The sequence below is a fragment of the Dermochelys coriacea genome, chromosome 14, assembly GCF_009764565.3.
Source record: "Dermochelys coriacea isolate rDerCor1 chromosome 14, rDerCor1.pri.v4, whole genome shotgun sequence".
NCBI lineage: Eukaryota > Metazoa > Chordata > Testudines > Dermochelyidae > Dermochelys > Dermochelys coriacea.
In genome coordinates, this window is record NC_050081.1 from 20,114,399 (window position 1) to 20,141,460 (window position 27,062).

Here is a 27,062-nt window from a genome sequence, read left to right on the forward strand (position 1 = left end):
CAGAACTGTCCTGCCAGTGTGCTTCAACCCTGACTAGACTGATAACCTATAAGGTTGAGAGCGGAGCTGAATCTTCATAATCCATTCAGTCCTTTGCACCTCTGCTGAGGCTGCCAACAAGGAGGCCAGTTACAGAATGGACACCTGCTTAATAGGAAATGGCATAAACTAACTCTTTTCCTAGGTGACCAAATGGCTGCCAGTAACAACTTTCATTCGCTGTTGCCCTTGGCCAGGTTTGAATCTGTGCTATTGAGGTGAAAAGTCTGTTTGCCATTTCTCATTCACCATCTAGTCTCCTTTTTTCCTCACTAATAGCTGCAGTACTTTTCCATTGAAGTGTAATGGTTCCTCTCTGCAGACACACACTGTTGCATAAAACTCTGAATTTTAACCTAATACAGTTGTGAATTTGTATGGAATTCATATTCACCCATATGGCCTCTTCACCATTCCTCTTCATTTTAAAGAATAATGTAATTCTGGCTGACCGTTAGTTGGTCAAGAATGGTGGCAGAGGCCTAGGCTAGCAGATTTGAACAGTGGTTTTAAAGTACATTATAATCTAGGCCCTGTGTGGCAGGGTTTCCAGAATGCTTGCTGGAGGCTGATCCTGCAAGATGCTTAGTGATTGATGATAGTGGGAGATGGGGGCATTTGGCATCTTGCAGGACTGGGCTCTAATACTACAGGCCCAGATTGTGAATCTCTTATCCTCAGGAGTAGTTCCATTGAAGAAATATCTAATTCCTGGAGCTATAAATACTTAGACATATTCTAGCATACAGTACCTACAAAGTTTGAACAGAATAGTCTCTAAATCATCATTCTATTGGTATAGTGTGCACTTGGCAACATCACATAAGTACTGTCTGTATATGTTCAGCTATTAGGGCCTCTCATTTCTAAAACTGCCAATATAACAATTTGCAGAAGGTTTTATAAAGTGCCATAAGATGGCATGTGTCATTACTGATGTGGCTTTTAGATTTTAATACTACCGGCGATTCCTTTAAGTAGTGGTAATTCCATTCCTTAATAGAGCTAAGCTGAAAAGGGCACAGCATGGCTCTCCTCTGATTTCAAGACCACCCCAAGTAATGTCATGACTGATCTAATTGAAATGCAGCTCACCTTAAAACAAAAATTCTTTTTGCAGGAACACGTGTGCCCAATTTACATAATGTAAAGACTTCAGACTGATCTCTTTTCCCCAGATACTGATTCTGTTTCTGCTGGAACCATGCCCACACAGAAGAAGGAATTTTCTCAATTTCCTTTAAAGAGGCCAAGCTATTTGAGTCATCTGAGATCACACATAGGTTAGGTTTAGTTATTACAAATGTGAAATTGGCAGATGACAGAAAGGAAAGTGGGTCTGTTTTAAACACCAAATGCTGCACATAAGGTTACATGAACTAAATTTTTTCCAGATGCTCTGTTCCAATTGGCCTCTTTGTTGCTGTGCTTTTCAGCAAGGTCTATATTGTTGAAACAGTTTAAAATCTCGCCTAATTCACCATATTGCTGTTATCCTGTGCTGAAAGGCAAGCACACACTGCAGATACTGTAGTTAAACTCCTTGCATAATGACAGGTTTCAGAGTAGCAGCCGTGTTAGTCTGTATTCGCAAAAAGAAAAGGAGTACTTGTGGCACCTTAGAGACTAACAAATTTATTAGAGCATAAGCTTTCGTGAGCTACAGCTCACTTCATCGGATGCAAATGCATCCGATGAAGTGAGCTGTAGCTCACGAAAGCTTATGCTCTAATAAATTTGTTAGTCTCTAAGGTACCACAAGTACTCCTTTTCTTTTTGTAGTTAAACTCCTGTAATCTTGTAGCCAGTCTGGAAAATAGCCTTGTGTAATTTGCCAGCCCAGGAAAAGACTCCCAGCCTTTATTATTCAACGACGCACACAGTTCACCCCATGCATACTGCCATACACATGTAGCTGGGGATTAATACACACACCTACCTACCTTCCTATCTGCCTGCCTAAACATACACCCTTGGACATGGATACACATGAACTCTCAAATTCATGCATGCATGTACACCATTCCCCTCAAATGTCTCACACATGCACACTTCTCACCACTCTCACTCTCTTTGCAGGGTTGGAGCAGAGCTGATGCAAAATGTGGCTGTGGTGGTAGCACAGAACTTGCCACTGCATGCCTCTGAGTTAGAGATCTTAGCCAATTCAACATAACTACACCAGTACTTTTGCTGAAATTACCTTTTAAAATAATGTAAAGCACACTGAAGCCTATTGTATAAAAATTATAACTTATCATTGCTATCACTTTTGTATTGTTGCAAAATAGATATGTTAAATTATATTGTACACCTTAATCTTATTTTTAGATCCACAGTTTAACTCAACATAACTGAGATAAATGTCTGGATTTTGCTTTATGCTTTTCATACATAGTACAGTGGAGGTTTCCTAAATGCACAATCTAGGAATAAAACAAAAGTATTTCTTTGCCAGTGTTGTTTTTTACTAAACAAATATGAAATGGTTTCATGCTACATTTATGACACAGCACATTATTCTGCTGTTTTTTATCAGATGTCTAACAGTATTGAGCAGAAGATTAAACAAGTTATGTGCAAATATAAGGCTATATTCTAAGAGCCTATGAAATATGAACAAACAGCATATTAAACTACACTGTTTGTGTAAGCATCTGGGAAAGAACTGTGAGAACCACGTTTCCCATATGGTGTGTGGAAAAAAACACACTTGCTAAATATATTTCAAGATGGTGTCAAACTGTACTGCATTTAGCAGTAAAGCTTTGGAGAACTGCAATCCCAGGAATCACTAAGAGATCATGACAGTACAATAGTTTAAAGTGCATTGATCCTCACTTGATACAAAAAAAAGTTTGAGCAATTTTAAAACAGCAGGGGATGATTAAGGGCAAGTTAACATAGCAATGCATATCGTAAATAGGTTTTTATGTGGATATAGAATGTTTTCTCTCTTCCTTTGCCATTTCTGATCCAACACAAGTTGGTAGTAATAACAAGACATGGCATCTAATTGTTTGGTGGCATATGTGGAATGAATTTGGTTATAGTTCACTCTCCCAGTGGACAAGTAATCGCAGCACAAAACAATTAGAATTTATTTCTCCTTTGTCAATAAAGAGGTCAGTGACTGAGTAAGCATTGAGGCTGAAGTAAATTCTCACCATTAGAAAGGAGGTCCTTCAAGAAAGGGGTGAATCAGATTGGCAGAGCATTGTTGGGGAAGCTTCCTATACTGCTGTTTGTTCTGTATTTGTTCTATGAATAATACTATTTATCTAAAAAAGAAAAGGAGTACTTGTGGCACCTTAGAGACTAACAAATTTATTAGAGCATAAGCTTTCGTGAGCTACAGCTCACTTCCGAAAGCTTATGCTCTAATAAATTTGTTAGTCTCTAAGGTGCCACAAGTACTCATTTTCTTTTTGCGAATACAGACTAACACGGCTGCTACTCTGAAAACTATTTATCTGTCACTCTCCATGACAACTATATTCATTTAGAAATAGATTTTAACAGAATGTCAACCTAAAAGAGTTCTGTTTGCCTTTTAAAATGAATAACTAAAATGAACTTTTAAAAATTTCAGCCATCCGTTTTCTCTGAAGTTACTTACTCTTTGCAAAGAAGAGATCAAGAAATCCAAAGACATTCAAAAACTTCGCTCCAGCATTGCAGTGTGAGTTGGTATAAAAATCTTCCTTTTTTAAATCTAAGGTATGGAGAAAGATTCAACTTCTGAACATAGAGCAGTGAGGTGGGGTGAGGTGACTGGAGAATTGTTCTCCTTTGTCTATTTGGCATGAAATTTATCTGAAAAAACACGTGAATTAATGTAACTGAAAGTTTCCATGATCTTTATCTTTGTACGTGTTTTTCTTAAAACACACTTAATCAGTAAAGATTTGATTCCAGGTATCCCCAATCCAAATGATTAAACTGCTGGTGCCCTAAGGGGTGTGTTAAATTATTAGCTTTTTACTTCTGGAGAGCTTGATTCAAATGCTGGCTAGATAACAAACATAATTAAATAAATCACCCTAAATTCTATTTGTGAGCTAGAACACAAAACCAATTTGGATGTTTTTGCTCCAGAGAAAACCACGTCTGGAGTAACAGGGAGAAGTTGCAAGTCAGGACTGAGGCGCATCAGCAGCGTTGTAGGTGGGTGGGTGAGATCATGGCCCTGGAAACAGTGATGTTAGTCTGAATTGATGTTCCTTGGTAGAAGCTGGTATGACACTGTTAGTTGTAACTCTGCTGAAAGCACAGGATACAGCTAGGATATGCTTGACTCAATGTGTCAATGCTCTTAGTCTACCACCAGTTCACTTTTTCTACTTCAGTATTTGAAAGTATTCTAGAAAGATTAAAACGAGCAATAAGCCACATATCTGAACTATCCTTTACTCCTAACCAAATCATGCATTAGCTTACACTGTCTTTGTTTCCCTGTGAGAGAGTTTTTCTCTTTGTGGTGATTTTCACACAAATTCTTTGGTGCTGCCTGTCAGTAGTTTTAAAACCATATTTGTATTTGGCATAGCTGTGTGGCACCCCAGACATTGTTTACTAACCCTTAATGATTTTTACTATACTTTCCTTTAGTTTGCTTTCCCATGGTGGTTGGAAAATAAAGTGAGACTTTTTGAGGGAAGCAAAACTTTTATTTTATTTATACATATTTATTATTAACCTAAACAATAAAATGTACCTTTGTGACTAACTAGTGAAAGGAAACCACTCAAGCTCTATACATTGTTATTTTTCTAGGTTTTGTGGCATGATTCAGTTTCAAGGTGACATGAGAAAGAAAGTTTTATTTCAGCTGTTTCTTCTTCTTTGCCATCCATTTCCTGTGGTAAGTATTGGAGGTGTTGCCATAAGGCTTTTGGAGAAAAGAATATAATCTTTTTTACCAAGAAATAATGTTGTTAAATACTACTTCAAGTGAAAAGGGATTGAAAGTACATTTGACGTACGGAGTTCACATTTTTTCACAGATATTTAAAAAAACATATATTTTTGGGTAGGTTTTTCTGTGGATGTTACTCATCTGAAATCTTAGTGCCTGCCAATTCTTTCCTTATTGATTTGCTTGTATGTTGTGTCCATATTCTTTCCCCTTTGTCTGAGTCTTTACCACAAAGCATTTACGATCCAGAAATTGCTGCTGTTCGTTTGTACAGCCCAATGAGGCTCCAGTCTTCATTTGGGTGCCACCGATAATAAATTCTTCCTTGAGTTACTGGCCCTACTGGTGCTCTGTGTGAGGGTGTGTGTGTGTCTGTCTGTCTGTCTACGCTTTTGATTAGAGATTTTTGTTAGCAGTGCCTTTTGATTTGTGCCAGCACCCTATGGCTTCTTGTGCTGTGGTATTAGGGAATATAGGGAAGGGCGGACCAACCACTGCTCCGGTTACTTCTCCACCACCTGTGGTTTAAGATGGAGGATAATAGTTTCCGCTTGCTAGTTGATACAGATTTTTTTATTCTTTTATTTTATTCTATTTTGTATTTCTTTATTTTTTTATTATATAGCACAGGCTTCAGGGGGAGAGGGGGTTACCCCTTTCCCTTTTATTTCATGGTCCTCCAGCCTTGCAGCCTCTCCTAGTGAGTTATACCAAAAAAACCACAGGGTTCAAGCCCTGCTGGACCTGCCGTCGGTTTTTTGCCCTCAGTGATGGGCATTCCAGCTGTGTCTGCTACCTTGGAGAGTCCCATGTCCTGTCCATGTGTAAGGTCTGCTCCAACTTCAAGGACAGATCGACAATACTGAGGAAAGATGGATTGAAACTGTTCCTTATGGCGCATCCTTGAGAGATCTGCGGGGTCCAACACCCTCCTCCTTCTTGATAAATATGCCTCAACAGCTCAGAGCACTCCAGTAATTTCCTTGGCACCAGCTTCATTAAGCACAGACCATGAGCAACTTCGGGCTCTTCAAAGCCTTCTAAATGGAAAAGACCCACCTCCCCCGAGAGAGAGCTCAAGAGGGAAAAGTCATCCTAAGACAAAGGAGTTAGGAGACTTCAGATCCTTGTGTGGGTTCTGTTGAGGCTTCTACCTCTCCCAGTACTGAGATACTAGGACTACCAAGAAAGTAAGCCACATAATTAAGTCTTCCGACAAGCAGCCCCCACGTGGCATCATTGTTGGTACCAGATCAAAGCCCTCCAAACACACGGACTTTCGAAGAAATCCGCTTCAGTTCCTTCTCCAATACCATCTCCCTAAGGCAACAGCCAACAAGCGCGCACAGCTCTGCCATCTCCAGGACCTCTAGATGTGCTTCACCCTGAGGAACTATGCCAGGCTTTAGGCTCATCAGTACTGTTCAGGTTCTTCTCCCATAAGGATCTCCAGACTATGGAGGAGTCCAAATCCTCTCTGTTGAGGGATACCAAGAGGACTTCCAGCCAGTATTGACATACTCTTCAGAGCCCCCTTCAATGTTGGTGTGTCTTCATACAAATACTTAGCCGTGTGTACTGACATGGTCGCTAGTCTGCGTTGGCCCCCTCTGCTGACACAAGCCCTACTATGGGCATCTATAGCTCATCCACTGGATGTGGGAGATGACTCAGAAGTCTCCATCCCAAGAGTCCACTGCCTTCCCATTCCATTCCAGCCTTTCTCCCTCCCTTCAGATATTTCCTGAAGACAAGATCCCCAGGAACCAATTGACAGATGTCCTGTCAGCCTTGACAGGAACATCCCTGAAATCCCACTCCTTTCCATTATGTCCAACTCCATTTGGCCTTTTGGAACCCTTGAGCTCCTTATGGTGACCAGTTTTACAGGTGCTCTAAGGACCTGCCAAAATCAACTGCCACCTTGGGATCCTTTTCCCCAGGAAGACCCTCTGAAGAAACAGGAGTAAAGGATAGAAAGATGGCATCACTCTCCTCCTCCTCTCCATAGGAGGCAGTTATGCCCCTCCGCCTTCATGGATTAGTTTGGAGCTTTTCAAAACCTAATGAAACACATAGTACAGAAGCTTTACAGGTCCCTTTGGAGGAAGTACATGAACCTCAGCATTCTTTGGTGGACATATTGCATAGCTCCTCTCAAGGTAAGATAGGTTTACATATCAATGAGGCCTTACTATCACCAGCCTACATGGTATGGCAGACACCAGCAACCATCCCTCCCATATGCAAAAAGGTTGATAAGTACTGTGTGCAGGCCAAGAGTTTGGAGTATGTATTCTCCCACCCTTCCCCTAACTCTTTGGTGGTTGTTGCTGTCAGTAAAATAAAAAGACTATTAATTCAGATCAACACACTCTGATAAAGAACTTAAGTCCCTGAATCTTCTTGGCTGCTCCTCAGGGTTGCCAACTATCAGGCCTTGATGGCGAAATATTACACTACAAATTGCAGCAACTTTTCACGTTTTATTAATCATTCACATCAAGGGAAGAAGGAGCAACTTCAAGCTCTCATTATGGAAGGACAGATGATCACAAAGGCTTCCCTACAGGCTTTTTTTAACATGGTGGACACAGCTTCATGTTCTGTGACAACTGCTGTAGTCATGCATCAAGTCTCCTGGCTGCAATCCTCTGAAGTTCCCAACGAGGTACACAGTACTGTGGAGAACCTCCCTTTTGAATGGCCTAAGCTCTTCAGTGATGCCATAGATCTCTCCACTTTCTCAAAGACCAATTTCTTGGCATTTATATGCCTTCGAAAAGGAGAACATACAGCAAGGCACAGAAAGTACAGCACTCTCGACTAATCCACCACCCAAACTTCCTAGGACAATCTGAACTCCCAGAATGTGATGCAGGTTCCACAAGAACGGGCAGTCATCTACAATGATCTCTCAATCGGCGACCTCTTCCAAATAACCATTTTGACTCATTGGTTGAGAGTCATGAACCACTCCTTATACTGGATCTTCTGCGGCAGCAACCCATCCTCCATCCACCCTGTGGAGATCACCTCCCATTTTCACCTGGAGTGAAAGGATGGTATCAGTGGGCTATTCCATCCAGTTCAGCTCTATCCCTCCTTCCCATTACTATTCAGGGACTCTTCTCACAAGTTTTTCTCAAAGCAGGAGATGAATCTCTCATGCTTTTGGGGGCGATTGAATCCCTTCCTCTGGTCTTCATCATGAAGGGTTTCTGCTTCAGGTATTTCCTAATTCCCAAGAAAAAAGGAAGATGGAGACAAATCCTGGATCTTAGGACTCTGAACACTTTTATCCTTAAACAGTGATTCTGGATGGTCAAGCAGTGAGAATTCTCTTTTTACATTCTAGGGACTGGTTCATCATACTCAACCTCCAGGATGCTAATTTTCATATAGCCATGCAGCCATTGCATGAGGACTTCCTAAGATTCATTGTTTGCAAGAACTACTACCAGTACCGTGCTCTACCATTTGGCTTATCAACAAATGCCTTCTCAGTATTTGTGGCCCATCTTTGTTGGATGGGAAATCTTCCATATCTGGCTGACTGGCTCCTCAAGGTACAGTCAGCTACCAAAAAGGCCCTGGGCCTCTTGCACTCTCTAGCCCTTTGTCTCAACATGGAAAAGTCTACTTTGATACCTATGCAGCCACTTTAAACTCCACAACAGCCAGAACATACCTACCCACAGACAGGTTTTTCACAATGTCCAGCCTCATTTCCACTCTACAACACAGCCCACAACACACTGCAAGTTCAATTTTTGGGAAACTTGGTGGACTGTACGTTTGTAACACCCCATGCAAGACTACACTCCTGACATCTTTGAGCCTGGCTCACATGTATCAAAAGGGAGGTTCTCCACAGTACTGCCAGAGAGAGTATGGCATCACCAACAAAAAAAAAAAAACTTTCCAAGTGGGTGTCTGCACCATAGAGAGTCCTCGATCCTTCAGCTGATGGAAGAATCCCCTGAAAGGTCTGTGTAGAAGTTCAATTCTTGCGTCCCCCCCCCCCCCCCCCCGCAAAGATCATCACCACAGATGCCTACCTGCTAAGTTAGGGTGCCCATCTCCAGGAATCTACAGATGAAGGCAAATGGACTTCCCAGGAGCTATCTCTCCATATTAACATTCTTACTCCGGGCAGTCATGGCACTTACCATCATTTCCTGCCCAATATCAGGGTCCACTCAGCCAGAGTAATGATGGAAAACCGAGCAGCCATGTACTATATAAATAGCCAAGGAGGAGCAAGATCCCAGTCCTTATGTACAGAGTCAGTAAACATATGGAATTGTTGCATATCTCATCAAATATACAGCTAAGTGGTTTACCTGCTGGACTCACTGAGCAGGCATTCCATCAGGACCACAAGTGAAAGCTGAATGACTCTGTTTTTCAGGAGATTTGACTCACCTTGTGTTCTCTGATCATAGATCTTTGTGATACTGTCCAGCATGAAGTGCCATTGCTTCAGCTTAGTGGGAGAGAACACTGACAGCTTGTTGGAAGACGTCTTCTTTCCCCTGGCTTCTCTTTCTGCTGTTTCCTTATCCTCAAATGCTGCCGCTACTCAAAGTTCTGGACAAGCTGATTCAAGAGAGAGCAGTGATCATTTTCATAGTGCTGTCATGGCCCATGTAGGTATGGTTCCCAGACCTAATTTGCCTACCTGTGTCCATGTCTTTTCCTTCCTCTGACAGCGGACCTTCTGGCTCAGGAATTGAGATCCATAATCCACCCCAACCTCTCATCACTGCATTTCCAGGTGTGATTCCTCTCAATGGCTCTTGGGTATAAAACAAGATTGTTCTCTTGATACCCAGAGAATACTGACAAGTAGTAGAAAGCCCACTACAAGGAACACTTGCCTACAGAAGTGTAAGAGTTTCCAAGCCTGGTGCGTCCAATAGTCCGTATCTCTTTCCAAGTGTCTTATCCTGAACATACTCAATTACCAGCTGAATCTGAGTACTCTGGGTTTGTCACTGAGTTCTGTTAAGGTTCACCCAGCCACTATGACAGCTTTTCACTTGCAAGTTGAAGGCTTCTCGTATTTTCACACATCCTACAACCACGAGATTCCTTAATGGTCTGTCTAACCTAATTCCTGCTGTAAAAGAGCCTACATCCACCATGTTAGAACCTTAATTCAATTCTTAATGCCTTGTCTTAGGAAAAACTCCACATAAGCCCATGGGGACCTGTTTGTTTCTTCATCTGTCCTTCAGAACCTCATTCCTCATAGCTGTCACCTTGGCCAGGAGGATAGGAGACCTTAGAAGTGCTTATGGCTGATCTAGCACATACGTGTACTACCACAATAAGGTGACATTTATATCCCCATTCTTTTTTCCTACTTAAAGTCTCGTGTTTCTATATCAATCAGGGTATTCAGTTACCAGTGATTTTATCCCAAGCCTCACTCTTTGAAAAAGGAAGCCAGTCTTCATACTCTGGATGTGATAAATGCTCTTGCCTTCTACCTAGATAGGACCAAACCCTTTAGAGTTTCTCCCAGACTCTTGGTTACTGTCACTGAGAGAATGAAGGGGACAGCCAGTCTCCTCCACCCAAAAATTGTCAAAATGGGTTTTAGGTTGCTCAATCCACTTCTATAGCCCTACTGAAAAACATACCCTGCATGGACATTTGTATAAGGCCTCAAGCTTGATGTTTGTACACACATTTCCACAACACTATTCTACAGTGTATGCTTCCAGAGAGGATGCATCCTTTAGCAAAGCTGTTCTTCAATCTGTACCATACCTGCTCCTCAGCTCCCTCCCGTGTAACTGAGGCAATGCTCAGGAATCTCCTTACTAGCACCCATAGGGACAATAACTCCAAGAAGGAGAGGTTATTCAGTTGGTACAATAACTGTGCTTCTTTGAGATTTTTTTTTTTGTCTCTGTGGTGCTCCACTACCCTCCCTCCTCCTCTGCTTCGGAATCCTGCTAGGCTTTGAGGTTGAGAAGGAACTGTAGTGGTGGTGTCTCTGCCTGTCACGTATATGCCCTCATACTGGAGCACAAGAGCCACAGGGCGCAGACACAGACCCATGGGCACTGTGAACAAAAAATTCTGATCAAAAGGGCATTGGCACGCACACATCCTCATGTGGAGGACCCATAGGGACAAAATATCTCTAAGAACTCCAGTTAATATACAGTGTGACAGGGTCAGGCCAGATGGCTACAAGAGAGTAATAGAAGGCAGATATATTAGCCCCAGGTTCCTTTTCCCTGGGTAAGGTCACAGGGCAGTTCCAGAACAATCAGGCACATGCTGGAACCAGTTAAGGCAGACAGGCTAATTAGGACACCTGGAGCCAATTAAGAAGCTGCTAGAATCAATTAAGGCAGGCTAATCAGGGCACCTGATTTAAAAAGGACTTAACTTCAGTCAGTGAGGGATGCGCAAGGAGCTGAGTGAGAGGGCGTGCTGCTGGAGGATGAGGAATACAAAAGCTATCTGGCATAAGGAGGAAGGTCCTGTGATGAGGATACGGAAGGTGTTGGGAGGAGGCCATGGGGAAGTAGCCCAGGGAGTTGTAGCTGTCACACAGGTGTTACACGAAACACTGTAGACAGCTGTGATCCACAGGGCCCTGGGCTGGAACCCAGAGTGGAGAGGCGGCCCGGGTTCCCCCCATCCCCCCAAACTCCCTATTGGATACAGGAGGAGTTGACCTGGACTGTGGGTCCCACCAGAGGGGAAGGTCCCTGGCATGTCCCCCGACCCACTAAGTGGACCAGCAGAGATTGTGGGGATTGTTCCCCTTCCTTTTCCCCATGCTGACCAGTGATGAGGTTAGCTGAGTGAACGGCAGGTTTGAGCCATTAGCAAAAGTGGCCAAACTGAGGGCTGCTGTGAAGTTAATAGGTGGCTCCTTGCATAGGTGCTGACTCTGGGGCTGGAACTACAGGTGCCAACTTTCCACTGCTCAACCCCAGGCCCTGCCACCACTCCACCGCTTACCCCAAGGCCCCCTCCCCTGAACCTGCTGCACCCTTGCTCCTCCCCGCTCTTTCCCAGAGCCTCTTGTATGCAGCGAAACAGCTGATCGCAAGGGGCAGTAGGCACTGGGAGGAGGGGGAGGTGTTGATCGGCAGGGCTGTCAGCGGGCAGAAGGTACTGGGGGAGGTGGCTGCTGATGTATTACTGTGGGTCTTTGGCAATGTACATTGGTAAATTTTGGCTCCTTCTCAGGCTCAGGTTGGCCAACCCTGCACTACAGAGTCAGTGAAGGAATACTAAGGGGCTAGAAAGTGAATATTCTAAAAATGCACTTTGGAATTCCAGAGCTACAAATTAATTATTATTCAGTCATTTTCCAGTGCTTTTTTCAATACATAGTAGAAACTCCTAACAGACATCCTTTTAAATTCTATATAATTATTTAATTCTGTAAAGATAATTTTCAAAATGTGTTGGAGAATCCAAGGTCTCCACCTCAATCTAGCATTTGGATCTGGACCCCACTCTCTGTCTGGGATATGTGTGTTGCACCTCCCTTCCCATATATCTTCTTGAAGGCTTCAGATCTTTGGCATGCTGTAGGCAGTCCCTCTCCAAATTCTTTGTCTTTGATCAGCTTCACAGAGTGGAGCCCAGCTTTTCTTCCTGTCTTTTTTGTTTCCCAGTTGCTAAAGCCAATTTGGTGCAAGAATGAGCAGTCTTCCTTCCTCCCCCGCCGTTCTCTGGAAGCAAAACTAGGATCTTTCCCAGACCAGAGCTGCCCCACCATGCTGCTTTCTTCTATGTGGTCCCTCCTCTCCCAGCAAGGAAGAGCATACAGAAGATGAGCAGTCCTCCCAGGAGCCTCAGAAAGAGAACTTGGCCATGATTGCTCCCAGCCTGTGGGACAGTTGCTCAGCTAGGGAAAAGGGACTCAGCGTCTGCTGGGTTGTTGGGGCCTTTGCATCCCCCACACCACCTGAGGCTCCCCTGGGGCCTCTCTGCAAGAGCAGATAGGGCTATCTTCCTGAGTGGATTTGATTTAAATCAAATAGATTTTAATCACTAGTCAGGAAGACTCAATTTAATCATGGTTTTCTGCATAAAAATGCATTCTTGTTGGTTGTTATAACCTTAATATATATTTTTCACAACTCAGAGATGTAGGTTTCATTTTTAGAAGGTAAACACTATACATTTTTAAAGTTATTTATTTTGAAAACTTTTCAGATTAGTTTTACAGCTATATCAAAAAATGAATGATTGTTTGGTTATTTCATTTACCAAAGAGGATTGAAGCAGATATTTGTGAAGTTATTGGGAGGTGAACGATCTCCAGTTCAACAGGTTAATCATTAATATTTGGAGGATTTTCTTCCCATGCTGTTTTAGGAGGAGAACATCACCAGACAGACATTTAAATTGTTTTATTTAACTAAAACAACAACATTATGTATTTTGGATTTTTTTCTTCAACAGCAAACATATAATATTTTAACAAAACAAGCATATGAATTTTGTTAAATATTCAAGTTTTTTAAAATCATTGGTTTTTGTTAAAATTGTTTTTAACTAAAATAGTTTAATGAAATATTAAAAAAAGAATTTAAATAGACTGTCAGCCAAGTCAACATGAGAAACTTAAAATATTGGCTTCTGCAGCTAACTCAGTCGACTTCACCTTGATTTTCCTGTTTGTTCATAATCTGGAAAAGAAAAACAAGCTTTCCTACTTTTTCAGGTCCCAAACGATTTCTCAATTTGGAATGAATTAGTCCAAAGGAAGAAAATATTCTTTCTACACCGTCAGCAGAAGCTACTGCTGTTAAAAGTGAGATTATCACTTCAACAGTCTCTGAATCCAAGTGTTTAAGTGACTTTGACCAGTTCACTGGTGTGACTTTCTTTAAAACATCATCAGCAAACATATATTTCTTGAATGGTTCTTATTCCCAAACTGGGTCTCTTTTTACGGCCTGTTACCATTATAGGTTTTCCCTTCTAGTGAGAGAATGGTATGGTAGATCTCAAATCAATGAAGACTACACTCGGAAGGACCTCAAGACTTCTGGAATATGCTGCTCAAACAGTTCCACTGTTGTTTCTACTGCCTGTCCCTCCCTTCTCACATTTATCTCCAGACTACTACTTCTTGTCCAGATCTATTCCGCCTGCAACAATTTTCTATTCGTTGAACTTTTTGAAACTTTGCACTTTTAGAGAGAGGAAAGGGATTGACTCTGTGTACACAAATTTGCAGAGGGACAATAGGGTTGAGGTCTATTATTTCTCACCTCCCTATATATTTATTTAATTAAAACATTTGTGCTGTTAACAAGCATGTTATCTTTGGAGACACAAATCCACAGTTTGAGAAATGCAAAACTAAGCATCTCTGATGGTATATGCTAGACTGAGCATTGAGTCCCATTGGGTAGATAGAAAGATTAAGCTAAATAATCTATACAGAAGCCCTAGAACCCCATAAGATTGGGTCCCTAATCCATGAACTATTGGATCTCATTTACAAAACTTTTCTTAAACATTACATGAATACATTGTCTCATATTATAGAATTAAAATTTATAATCCCTATTCCATGATGAGATATCCTTGAGCTATAATGTATCTTAATTAAAACTATCTTTAGATAGGTTTTTTTCTCAAAAAGCATTTTACCAAAAAAATCCAATTTAAATTTAAAATATTGGATTTTTTTTATTTTTTTTTAAACCATTGATCTTTATCCACCCTGCTATCAGACTTGGTGCGGGTAAGTCTGAATATTTCCTCTACCACTGTCTTGTCTCTTCACATCTGCTTAAGTGAGAAATAGACACTTGGCAAGGGGAGTCTGGTGCCCTCTCCAACCCCAACTCAGCCCACTCATGAAGGTCATAGAATATCAGGGTTGGAAGGGACCTCAGGAGGTCATCTAGTCCAAATCCTTCTTAAGGCAGGACCAATCCCCAAATAATCATCCTAGCCAGGGCTTTGTTAAGCCTGATCTTGAAAACCGCTAAGGAAGGAGATTCCACCACCTCCCTAGGTAACACATTCCAGTGCTTCACCATCCTCCTAGTGAAAAAGTTTTTCCTAACATCCAACCTAAACCTCCCCCAGTACAACTTGAGACCATTACTCCTTGTTCTGTTAATAGGTCCCCCTATATTTCCTCCAGATTGGACAATGATGTGCTCAGAAATCCCCTGTGTGTTAAGAGTCAAAGGGGAGCACTGTCCTCAGAAAAAGGGACCAACATCCTGATTAAACAAAAATTGAGAGGTGCAACCCTAATATCTCCAAGAGGGGAGAGGTAACTCCTAGAAAGGAAATGATCGGGTTGCATAATTTCTACTCGGGTTAATTGTCACATCTGTCATGACCTTTGTAATAAAAATAAATAGACATAATTTTAATTCACCTCCTGAAAGTAAATTCATATGGCAACATTTCAAAATTTTAATTGCAGATCTGCAACTATACAATAAAGACACTCATCCAAGGATCTTTGGTGTAACTTTAAAACCCAAACAGTCCATACTAAATCTAAGAATCCAAACCAACTCCAGTTAATTATGTATGTTAAATACAGCATAGGATGGGGATTTCAAAAGAACACATTTTTGGCCTAAGTCTTCTGCCACTGAAGTTGATGGTCAAATTCTCATTGACTTCAGTGGGAGCAGAATTAGACCAACACTGAGAACGTCTGAAACTTGCTCACACAGCTTGTATGTCAGTATGTTCATTATAATCCCATATTTTTAAATACCATATTAACGTAGGTTTCAGAGTAGCAGCCGTGTTAGTCTGTATTCGCAAAAAGAAAAGGAGTACCGGTGGCACCTTAGAGACTAACAAATTTATTAGAGCATAAGCTTTCGTGAGCTACAGCTCACTTCATCGGATGCATTTGGTGGAAAAAACAGAGGAGAGATTCTGTTTTTTCCACCAAATGCATCCGATGAAGTGAGCTGTAGCTCACGAAAGCTTATGCTCTAATAAATTTGTTAGTCTCTAAGGTGCCACCGGTACTCCTTTTCTTTTTGCATATTAACGTATTATCAGTATCTTCAGTAACTACCAAGGTTTCACCCATCTTACCTATTATCAGTTACCTGTTTATCTCTCTGCAGATTTAGGTCCCCATTCAGTATGGTACATGACAAATTTTAAGCATGTGAATAGTCCCATTGTCATCGAGTAGAACTACTCGTGCTTAAAGTTAAGTACCCGCTTAGGTAGTTTTCTGAATCCAGGTGCTATCTATGTATCTTCCTATAAACACAAACTCTTTTTGAAACATAATGTTTAAAAAACAACAACCCCAAAACAATACCTAGCAGTAAAAGTTGAATGTAGGCTGAAATTTGGCTTACAAAATCTTAAACCCAGGGTGATCTAAAAAAAAAAAACAAAAACCCCTGATGAGGTTAATAATATTTAAGTGTAATCTTGTCTCATAACTCCAAAGCGACTTAGATTTTGAAAAAGAAATTTTATTACTTTTGCTATTTTCAAAAATACAGTCATCCGAATCATTTAACATAAGTTTCATACTGTGTTTGCACAGGAAGTAGTTTTCATAAGTAATATTACTACATACGCTTACTGTACCTTCCAAAATCTATATTTACAGTACATGGTAAATGGTGATATAACAATTGTAAAGTAGCCATTATCATCTGTTGTGTAAATAATATATGATTTTAAAATGTTTTAAACAGGTATTTACATGGTAACCCAGACTACCATATTGCAATAACACTGTTGTACTCCCATGAGAGAGTATTTTGTGACCTCTAGTTAGTGAATATTTAAATAAGTGCAGAAATCCCTCTGCTTAAACACTGAGGTTGTTACACAAGTCAAAAGTGAAGCAATCCAAATTTCTTTCAAATTGCATCCTTCCGTTTTTGTTCTCTGCCCTGAGAGGTGCCAGAGTAGATGGATGAGGAACCATGTTGGCATAAAGGGCGTCACTTGGACCTTACGCATACCAGGAGATAGGGACTAGCTGTTACAGGGATCTCCAGGTGCCTTGATCAATGCTTGGATTTTTCTGATGAAGCAAGGCAGTGTGTGTTGAATAGATACTGGATGGAGCAGATTGGGAAGCGTCACCTATTGCAATAATTACTTCCAAACAAGCTGGGAGGCTCCCTGTCTTCTGTAGTAGAAAATAAGGGATTTATGGTTCTGAATAGTTAGATTATCTAAAAATGTATTGTCTTTCTAGACTGTTTGCTGTGTATTTGGCTAATTTGTCCACAATTAAGTATATACCAGCACAGAATAGAAGGCAAACCTTTCTTTGGGTGCCCTAAAAGAAGTACATCTGTCTGTACAGTAGTGCCCTACAACATTGCATGCTAGAAAAGAATATGATATATTCTACGATGAATAAGTGAGTATGCATCTATAGAATATAATGCTCAGAATTTTAAGTCACATTTTGGGGAACCACAGGGAACATTAAGGAGACATTTTCTTAAGAAAATCCAAAGTATATTGTTTGTTCTGCCAAAAAATGCCTGTATGACTCATCTCTCTCTACCTTGGCATTCCTGTTTGTAAAATCAGGGATGTACTTTTCTGCCTCATATATTTGTTGTGAGGGTACTACTTGTAAAGCACATTGCAATTCTTTAGCATCTTCCATCTGAGGAGCTCAAAGTATTAAAGTAGAACATAAATCATCAAATAACCATCTCTGAATAAGTGATTTCATCTTAGGAGCACCACACATTTAATAAACATTACACTCACAACACTCCTTTGAGATACAGAAGAAATGCTACAATATCCATTTTATAGATGTTCAAACTGCAGCATGGAGGTGAAGTCACTTTCCCCAGGTTCCACAGCATATCACTGGCAGACTCACGAATATCATTCCCAGTTCTGCATTCTGAACATTATACCACTTCTTCCACTGAAGTATTCTGGAAGTACTGTGCATAATAACTGTAAATAACATGTAGCTCTTATGTAGCAGTCTGGATAATTTCACTGTTTTCAGCAACTAAAAATTCTCTCTGCCTCCTCTCTAGATAAGGAAAACAACAGCCAGTCAAGTGTATGAAATGTTGATAACCTACAGTGATATTGTCGATCCTGATATTCTGGATGAGGTCATGACAGTACTTAGTGATACCAACTGGTAAGTGAATTCATTGTCCGAGAAATGTTTAAAAATAAGGCAAATTTTAATAATTCTCATATCTGACATTTTTGTTCATGAGGAAAAGTGGAAAAGGAACTATAAATGACGTGACATCTTTAGCAAGATCCACTTATCGCTTTATACAAGTTTTTAGGCCAAAAAGGGCATTGCTGAAAGGGATCTTCCTGCCTTGCAAGCTTATATATTGTATATCCTATATTGGTGATAAATAAAGGTGCTATGGTTTTATTTTTACTTGTCCAATGGTGTTTACTAAAATACCTATAATTTCTAATAAAGAAAAAGGGGAGGAAGTCCTGGAAGTTCTTTGTGATTCCACAATGCATTTCTTTTGTGTAACAGACAAACCTCAATTGCAGATGCATTTTCTTGGCATTCTTGAGCACTTCCAGTACTCTGAGAAAGGGTAATGTGTGAGCAAAGAGTTGAAAAGTGTCATAATGAGAAGAATTACTCCTATTATCCTATGAAATATAGGTTTCAGAAATGTTGAAACCTCCTTCAAACAAATATTTTGAAATAGAGTAGTCTGACATTCCCCTGTAGAACTTTCATATTGTAGTATCAATTAAATAATACAATTTAAACTACCTTCTGTTGTCTTTGTCATTAAATCTCTTCTTGAAAGAAGGCTCGGCATGCAATTGTGAATTAATATAGCTGAGTGTACCACAACTACTTTACAGAATTTTGAGTAATTTCTATTGCTCTTTTCAAAGAACTCTTTTATCAAATGCTCTGCTGTAATGGCAACATTGTCTTGTCCATGCCAGGTGCAGTGGGTTATCACTGACCCAAAGGTAGTAAAATGTCAGTCAGAGGTGGTGTGGGTTCAGTTTCTGGTTGTAGTCTTTCACTTGAAAGTCACCTACTGGTGAAAAAAAGGACTTTTAGCAGTCTTCTTACACACAATAACAGAATAGAAACATAACTATAGGAAAACTGAATGCTACAAGAACTGCTGATTATATTTATGCCTAAATGTTCATTTTTTCACAGCTTTATTTAGTGTTGCATTATAATGAGCCTGAAATATGAATCATTAAGAGAGAGAGACTGATTATATAGTTCTAGATCCACAGAGGGTGCAGCATAGGTGTTTTAAAGGTCTCACTGCTTAAAAGATAAATTTGTTCTTTTGTTTTGACTATCCTTATTGATGCTCTTTTCCTTACCAGTATTTTCTTAGTTCTATGAATGCAACAAGTTATGTTCTAATCATTGTATTAACAAAACATGCGTTCATGACTTAAACATTTCCAAACTTGCCCATTTTAGTGAATTTTGTTCTCTTCAAGGAACAAGTAGACATAGGACATGCTTTCACAGTTTCTCTGAAGCCATGTAAAAACACATTGGCATTAGTCACTGATTTTGGATAATTGTTCTGCATGAACTTAAGTAGAATTTCCATTTGCACAGCTTGTTTTTGGCAAGCTAAATAGCACTGGATCTGAAACTCTGGGGAATTATTTTATGCCACAGTTTAATCTCATTCTGCTCTGAAATTCCTGACTGGTGATAGATTTTAAAGTAAATGATGTGTTAGTGTTTGTTTAAAGGCTGTCAGTGTAATGATTGGCTGCTACTACTTTTCTTAATCTTTCAGTACAGAATTAGAACAGCTATATGAGCTTTTCTCAGATTTGCAGAATCTATTTCTTTTCAGTCTTATGTCTTACATTTTGGTTACATTACCACGTGAACTCTACAGTTAAAATAATTTGTTTCCACAAACTTTTGAAATTGCTCCTCTTGTGTTAATATCTTTCAATGCTCACTCAGAAAGTTAAAGGTTGTTTAGCTATTTTGGCATTAAATCCCTCTTTCATCTCCATAAATTGTGAAGAAGGGAGGGGGCAGTGGTGGTTGCTATGTCATATACAGAACAAGTTCAGAAATAATGCTAAGACAAGCAACTGGTTTGAGAACAGTGTTGTTTGTATTGTAGATTCCCCTTTATTAATTTGTCACTGAAGTAATCAAATTAAAAGAGGAATATTTAAATCAAAATCCCACGGAAAATATGGTGGTTACAGGCCTGGTCTTAAATTAGTCAGCCATCAGAACCTTGCCCTGTACTCACTAAAATTATGCAGCTGCCTGCCTGTTCTATTCTCTGTTGGTACAGTGCTTAGTATACACCCCAAATTCAAATACAAGTCTAATACTTTGAGATTTAAGATAGAGTTCTAGATTACTTGAAATGTGATTACAGGTTTCAGAGTAGCAGCCGTGTTAGTCTGTATTCGCAAAAAGAAAAGGAGTACTTGTGGCACCTTAGAGACTAACAAATTTATTAGAGCATAAGCTTTCGTGAGCTACAGCTCACTTCATCGGATGCATTTGGTGGAAAAAGCAGAGGAGAGATTTATATACACACACACAGAGAACATGAAACAATGGGTTTATCATACACACTGTAAGGAGAGTGATCACTTAAGATGAGCCATCACCAGCAGCAGGGGGGGGAAGGAGGAAAACCTTTCATGGTGACAAGCAGGTAGGCTAATTCCAGCAGTTAACAAGAATATCAGAGGAACAGTGGGGGGTGGGGTGGGAGGGAGAAATACCATGGGGAAATAGTTTTACTTTGTGTAATGACTCATCCATTCCCAGTCTCTATTCAAGCCTAAGTTAATTGTATCCAGTTTGCAAATTAATTCCAATTCAGCAGTCTCTCGTTGGAGTCTGTTTTTGAAGCTTTTTTGTTGAAGTATAGCCACTCTTAGGTCTGTGATCGAGTGACCAGAGAGATTGAAGTGTTCTCCAACTGGTTTTTGAATGTTATAATTCTTGACGTCTGATTTGTGTCCATTCATTCTTTTACGTAGAGACTGTCCAGTTTGGCCAATGTACATGGCAGAGGGGCATTGCTGGCACATGATGGCATATATCACATTGGTAGATGCACAGGTGAACGAGCCTCTGATGGTGTGGCTGATGTGATTAGGCCCTATGATGGTATCCCCTGAATAGATATGTGGACAGAGTTGGCAACGGGCTTTGTTGCAAGGATAGGTTCCTGGGTTAGTGGTTCTGTTGTGTGGTGTGTGGTTGCTGGTGAGTATTTGCTTCAGATTGGGGGGCTGTCTGTAAGCAAGGACTGGTCTGTCTCCCAAGATCTGAGAGAGCGATGGCTCGTCCTTCAGGATAGGTTGTAGATCCTTGATGATGCGTTGGAGGGGTTTTAGTTGGGGGCTGAAGGTGATGGCTAGTGGCGTTCTGTTGTTTTCTTTGTTGGGCCTGTCCTGTAGTAGGTGACTTCTGGGTACTCTTCTGGCTCTGTCAATCTGTTTCTTCACTTCAGCAGGTGGGTACTGTAGTTGTAGGAATGCATGATAGAGATCTACCTACAAGACTCCAACGAGAGACTGCTGAATTGGAATTAATTTGCAAACTGGATACAATTAACTTAGGCTTGAATAGAGACTGGGAATGGATGAGTCATTACACAAAGTAAAACTATTTCCCCATGGTATTTCTCCCTCCCACCCCACCCCCCCACTGTTCCTCTGATATTCTTGTTAACTGCTGGAATTAGCCTACCTGCTTGTCACCATGAAAGGTTTTCCTCCTTCCCCCCCCTGCTGTTGGTGATGGCTTATCTTAAGTGATCACTCTCCTTACAGTGTGTATGATAAACCCATTGTTTCATGTTCTCTGTGTGTGTGTATATAAATCTCTCCTCTGTTTTTTCCACCAAATGCATCCGATGAAGTGAGCTGTAGCTCATGAAAGCTTATGCTCTAATAAATTTGTTAGTCTCTAAGGTGCCACAAGTACTCCTTTTCTTTTTGAAATGTGATTGTTTCACTTGGGGAGACTTGGTAGATAAAGCAGTTGATGAATGTAATGTTTATTAAAGAAGACTTATGACACCTTGCATGGGATCATCAAGAGTATGTTAAAATTCTCAAAAAGAAAAGGAGTACTTGTGGCACCTTAGCATTCCTACAACTACAATACCCACCTGCTGAGGTGAAGAAACAGATTGACAGAGCCAGAAGAGTACCCAGAAGTCACCTACTACAGGACAGGCCCAACAAAGAAAATAACAGAACGCCACTACCCATCACCTTCAGCCCCCAACTAAAACCTCTCCAACGCATCATCAAGGATCTACAACCTATCCTGAAGGACGACCCATCACTCTCACAGATCTTGGGAAACAGGCCAGTTTTTGCTTACAGACAGCCCCCCAATCTGAAGCAAATACTCACCAGCAACCACACACCACACAACAGAACCACTAACCCAGGAACCTATCCTTGCAACAAAGCCCGTTGCCAACTCTGTCCACATATCTATTCAGGGGATACCATCATAGGGCCTAATCACATCAGCCACACTATCAGAGGCTCGTTCACCTGCGCATCTACCAATGTGATATATGCCATCATGTGCCAGCAATGCCCCTTTGCCATGTACATTGGCCAAACCGGACAGTCTCTATGTAAAAGAATAAATCACCACAAATCAGACATCAAGAATTATAACATTCAAAAACCAGTTGGAGAACACTTCAGTCTCTCCAGTCACTCGATTACAGACCTAAGAGTGGCTATCCTTCAACAAAAAAGCTTCAAAAACAGACTCCAACGAGAGACTGCTGAATTGGAATTAATTTGCAAACTGGATACAATTAACTTAGGCTTGAATAGAGACTGGGAATGGATGAGTCATTACACAAAGTAAAACTATTTCCCCATGTTATTTCTCCCCCCCACCCCATCCCCCACTGTTCCTCAGATATTCTTGTTAACTGCTGGAAATATCCTACCTTGCTTGTCACCATGAAAGGTTTTCCTCCTTCCCCCCCCCTGCTGCTGGTGATGGCTTATCTTAAGTGATCACTCTCCTTACAGTGTGTATGATAAACCCATTGTTTCATGTTCTCTGTGTGTGTATATCAATCTCCCCTCTGTTTTTTCCACCAAATGCATCCGATGAAGTGAGCTGTAGCTCACGAAAGCTTATGCTCTAATAAATTTGTTAGTCTCTTAAAAATAAACAAATAAATAAATAAATAAAATTTGTTAGTCTCTAAGGTGCCACAAGTACTCCTTTTCTTTTTGCGAATACAGACTAACACGGCTGCTACTCTGAAACCTGTCATTAAAATTCTCAGACGCTCTGGGCACTACAGGAAGGACTTTATACTTCTGAATTAAAATAAATCTGTGTTGACATCAGGAAGCTGAACCAGCCTCAAATATTTTGGTAAAGACCATAACCAGGATATGCATATTTGAAATATTCTCCCTGTTAGAACTACTGTGGTTTAGGGTACAATTGTTTAATTTACAGTATAACAAAATGTGCCTTTTGTTTTGGCTCAAAGCAAGTTTGCAACTTGCCAAAGTTGTCAAGTATCTTTCAAAAAGGCCAGAGGTATTCAACATTTAGATTGTATGTACCCTTTTCTGTAGTACTGGAATCAGTGTGGTCCTCCCCAAAGAATTAAGTCATTGGGTATGAGACTGTCTATACCTTGGCTACCTTTACAAAATCAAAATTATGTACATGGTTGTGTCAGAGGTACCAAATGTTTCCCTTTATTTTAGACTCGGAAATATCTGCAGTATTGAATAATCAGATGGGGACAATGACGCTTCTAACAGACATACTATAAAGAGTCCTCTGGTTTAATGTATTGCAGTAAAAATGTTATACTTTTTTTGTATCAATCAAATAAGAATTTATTAAGAGTAAATATGTTTCACTATACTTTGATAATACTATTTAATGTTTAACTGTATTCTTAATATAGTATCCTTTCAAACTGTTCATTAAGCTTTTCTTTTCATTGCATGTTACAAATCTAGTCACACAAATTATTTTCTTTCTGGATGGACTGAAAGCATGAACATTAAAAGGAATACTCTTATCTTGGTTGTAGGGATGCTGAATTACCACTAGTGAGAGAGAAGCGCAACTATCTCTGTGACCTAATGAAAGTGCCGAAACCGCAAGTAGTGTCCAAGGTAGAGCGTGGGGTTTTTGCTGTAGAATTTTCCTGAAGAAACAAAATTAAAAGCATCAGTTATTTTACTAAATATCCTGTACTTGTTAATGACATCTAGAAATCCAAGACCCATGGGATTGTGCTACAAGCCTAAGACATAAGTACAGAATGTATGGGGTTGTTTAAAACAGTTTTTATAAAACCCTCCAATCCTATTCCTTGAAAACATTCCAGACTTCTGGTGCAAAGCTCAACTTACTGAGACAATGCAAGCATGAAATAATGTAGCACAGATGCCTGTGTGTACAGTGTGTGTGTCTGTGTTTTGTGGAAAAGAATGGTAAGAATTTCCCCTTCAAATTTAATAGCAAAACTAAAATTCCATGACTTATGTGACTTCCTATACATTGATTCTGCATTTAGGATAAAAACGGTATTGAAAGATTCAGGAAAGTTACATTCTAAACCCTAATAATAAATAAAGTACTCCTGAGAAGTGACAACATGTAACCTTAGGAAAGAATTTCCTTACTCAGTTTAATATACACATGGTGGGCCAGATTTGCAGAAGTATGCAGCATGAAGCCAGCACAGTTTTGAGTACAGCTCATCCTCTACAGGAGGAGAACTCTGTTTTGATCACTGTGACTCTAAGCCAGAGAAGCATGAGAGAGGTTCTTTTCCTCCAGATATGCCAGAAGATGAAGAGGAAGATGTTGGCCACCAGGATAAGCAGGCTAAATAGTACCAAGGATAAATATTAAATACACTTGTCCTCCCCCTTCATTCTTTCTTTATGCAAATTGTTAGGAAGGCATGGAAAATGGTTCAGATGAAATTCTACATGGTCACCCAAAGCCAAACTCTTCACTGTCTAAACTTTGATGCAACAGGTAATTCCTGCAGAGGGAGTTTTCTTACTAAAGGACCCTGCAGGCACAAAGAGAGATACTATTCTTAGAACAGACTTCACAGCCTCTTCAGCAGCCCTACTGTCACTAGCAAGCACATGCTTGCTAATGCTACAGTGTCCTGCTGTGATGAACTAAAAACCTCTACCTTCAGAACAAAGAACTCAGACTAATACCTAAAGAAATAGCAGTAGCTGCTGCATTCATAAAAAGATGATGCATGGACTCTGTTGTTCTGTCCCTAACTCTGACTTAAGCCCTGACAAGTGTAAAATTTATCTGTATCTCAAAAGTCTTAGTTGGAATCCCATTCATGGAGAAGCTTGATAAGATGGTAACTGATTATATGAACAAAGTATTCACTTCCTACTCCTGTGGGATCCGACACAGACGGGGCAGAATCTCATTTCAGCCCTACTCACAGCAAAAGTACCAGAGTAGAGATTCTTCCTGTTCCAGAAGAAACACCTGGGCTCAGAGTTCCATAAAATCCAAACCTTTCTTCCACTTTGAACAGAATGACTGAGATAGGGCCTGCTTCCCTTCAAAAATAGGACCCAGGTTAGGATATCCTGTGTTGCAGGCATCAGATTCCAATCCGGTTCATAGAGGTGATAAAGGAGATAGTGTAAGATGAATATTAGCTGGAGCTCCAGGCTCTGCAGCTTCAAGAGATGAGAAACAAACCACACCTAAAACACTAGAGCTTGTCCCTTAAGGCACCTCCGGGGCTCTCTTCCATCATCATCATTGAAGAAAGATATTGACAAGAGTCTTGGACTGCAAGAGTATGAACAGCCTAATAAAGAAAACAAATTTCAGACTATTGTAGTCTTTCTGGAAGGTCTAGCAGAAATTTACCTGCATATTCCAGTGAGATTCTCAAATAGGGTGGAACACCCATTGGGACATATACTTGCAGAAGTATAGGTAATGGTTCTGAACAAAAGTAATCCAGCCAAAATGTAAAGGTGAGGTTCTTCATCAGAAGGGAGGGATAGCTCAGTGGTTTGAGCATTGGCCTGCTAAACCCAGGATTGTGAGTTCAATCCTTGAGGGGGCCATTTAGGGATCTGGGGCAAAAATTGGGGATTGGTCCTGCCTTGAGCAGGGGGTTGGACTAGATGACCTCCTAAGGTCCCTTCCAACCCTGATATTGTATGATTCTATGATCAGGGAAGCACACCAAAATTGCTGGGACTAGACTCTAGTTTACAGATGGTCAAATCTCTCCTCCCCCACCTTCAACTATTGAGAAGATCAGGGGACACCAAGAATGCTGGGATACCCAGACCTAGTTGAGCTTCCAGAGAGGACTCCACTTCATTTTCCCAATTGGTAGGATTTCCTACACCAGAGCTGTCTGCTGCATCTCATTGCAGACAGCTACGTTTTTAAGACTTGCAGGTTCTCCGTCTCTTTTGCCTGTGTGAGACTTGAGACAAAATTCTGTCACTTCAGTATTGCAAGGTCAGAGCAGTGGCTCTCAATCTTTTCAGACTACCATACCCCTTTCAGGAATCTGATTTGTCTTGCGTACTTAAACTACTTGTTTACAAAATCATCACAGTATACCATTACTGAAAAATTGCTTACTTTCTCATTTTTACCATACATCAATTGGAATACAAATATCATACTTACATTTCAGTGTATAGTATATAGAGCAGTGTAAACAAGTCATTGTCTCTATGAAATTTTAGTTTTCACTGCCTTCACTAGTGCTTTTTATGTAGCCTGTTATAAAACTAGACAAATATCTAGATGAGTTGATGTACCTATCCCCTATAGCAGTGCTTCTCAAGGTATCTGATGTGGGGGACCGGCAATTTTTTTTCCAGTGTGAGCGCAGACCGGCACCGGTCCGCGGACCACCACTTTGAGTAGCACTGCCCTAGATGACCTCTGCCTACCTCCAGGGATACATGCACCCCTGATTGAGAACCACTCTTAGAGGATGGCATAGACTTGGCCTGCAACCTCATTCTGTTGCATTTCTGCAATCACTTTGCATTCAACACACTAACTCATCTACATTTCTAGGTATATCACCAAATCAACCAG

General features: G+C 40.5%; 1 protein-coding gene across 5 annotated transcripts in view; it reads left to right on the forward strand.

The window, feature by feature from the left end:
- TBCD (tubulin folding cofactor D) overlaps positions 1–27,062 on the forward strand; it is a 292,421-nt gene that overhangs the window by 262,690 nt on the left and 2,669 nt on the right. For all 5 annotated transcript variants that reach the window (XM_038372287.2, XM_043497516.1, XM_038372284.2 and 2 more), the window contains exons 36-39: positions 3,632–3,721; positions 4,816–4,903; positions 17,986–18,095; positions 24,022–24,106. In XM_038372287.2, the coding sequence (XP_038228215.1) occupies positions 3,632–3,721; positions 4,816–4,903; positions 17,986–18,095; positions 24,022–24,106 (373 nt within the window). The remainder of the gene's footprint in view (positions 1–3,631; positions 3,722–4,815; positions 4,904–17,985; positions 18,096–24,021; positions 24,107–27,062) is intronic.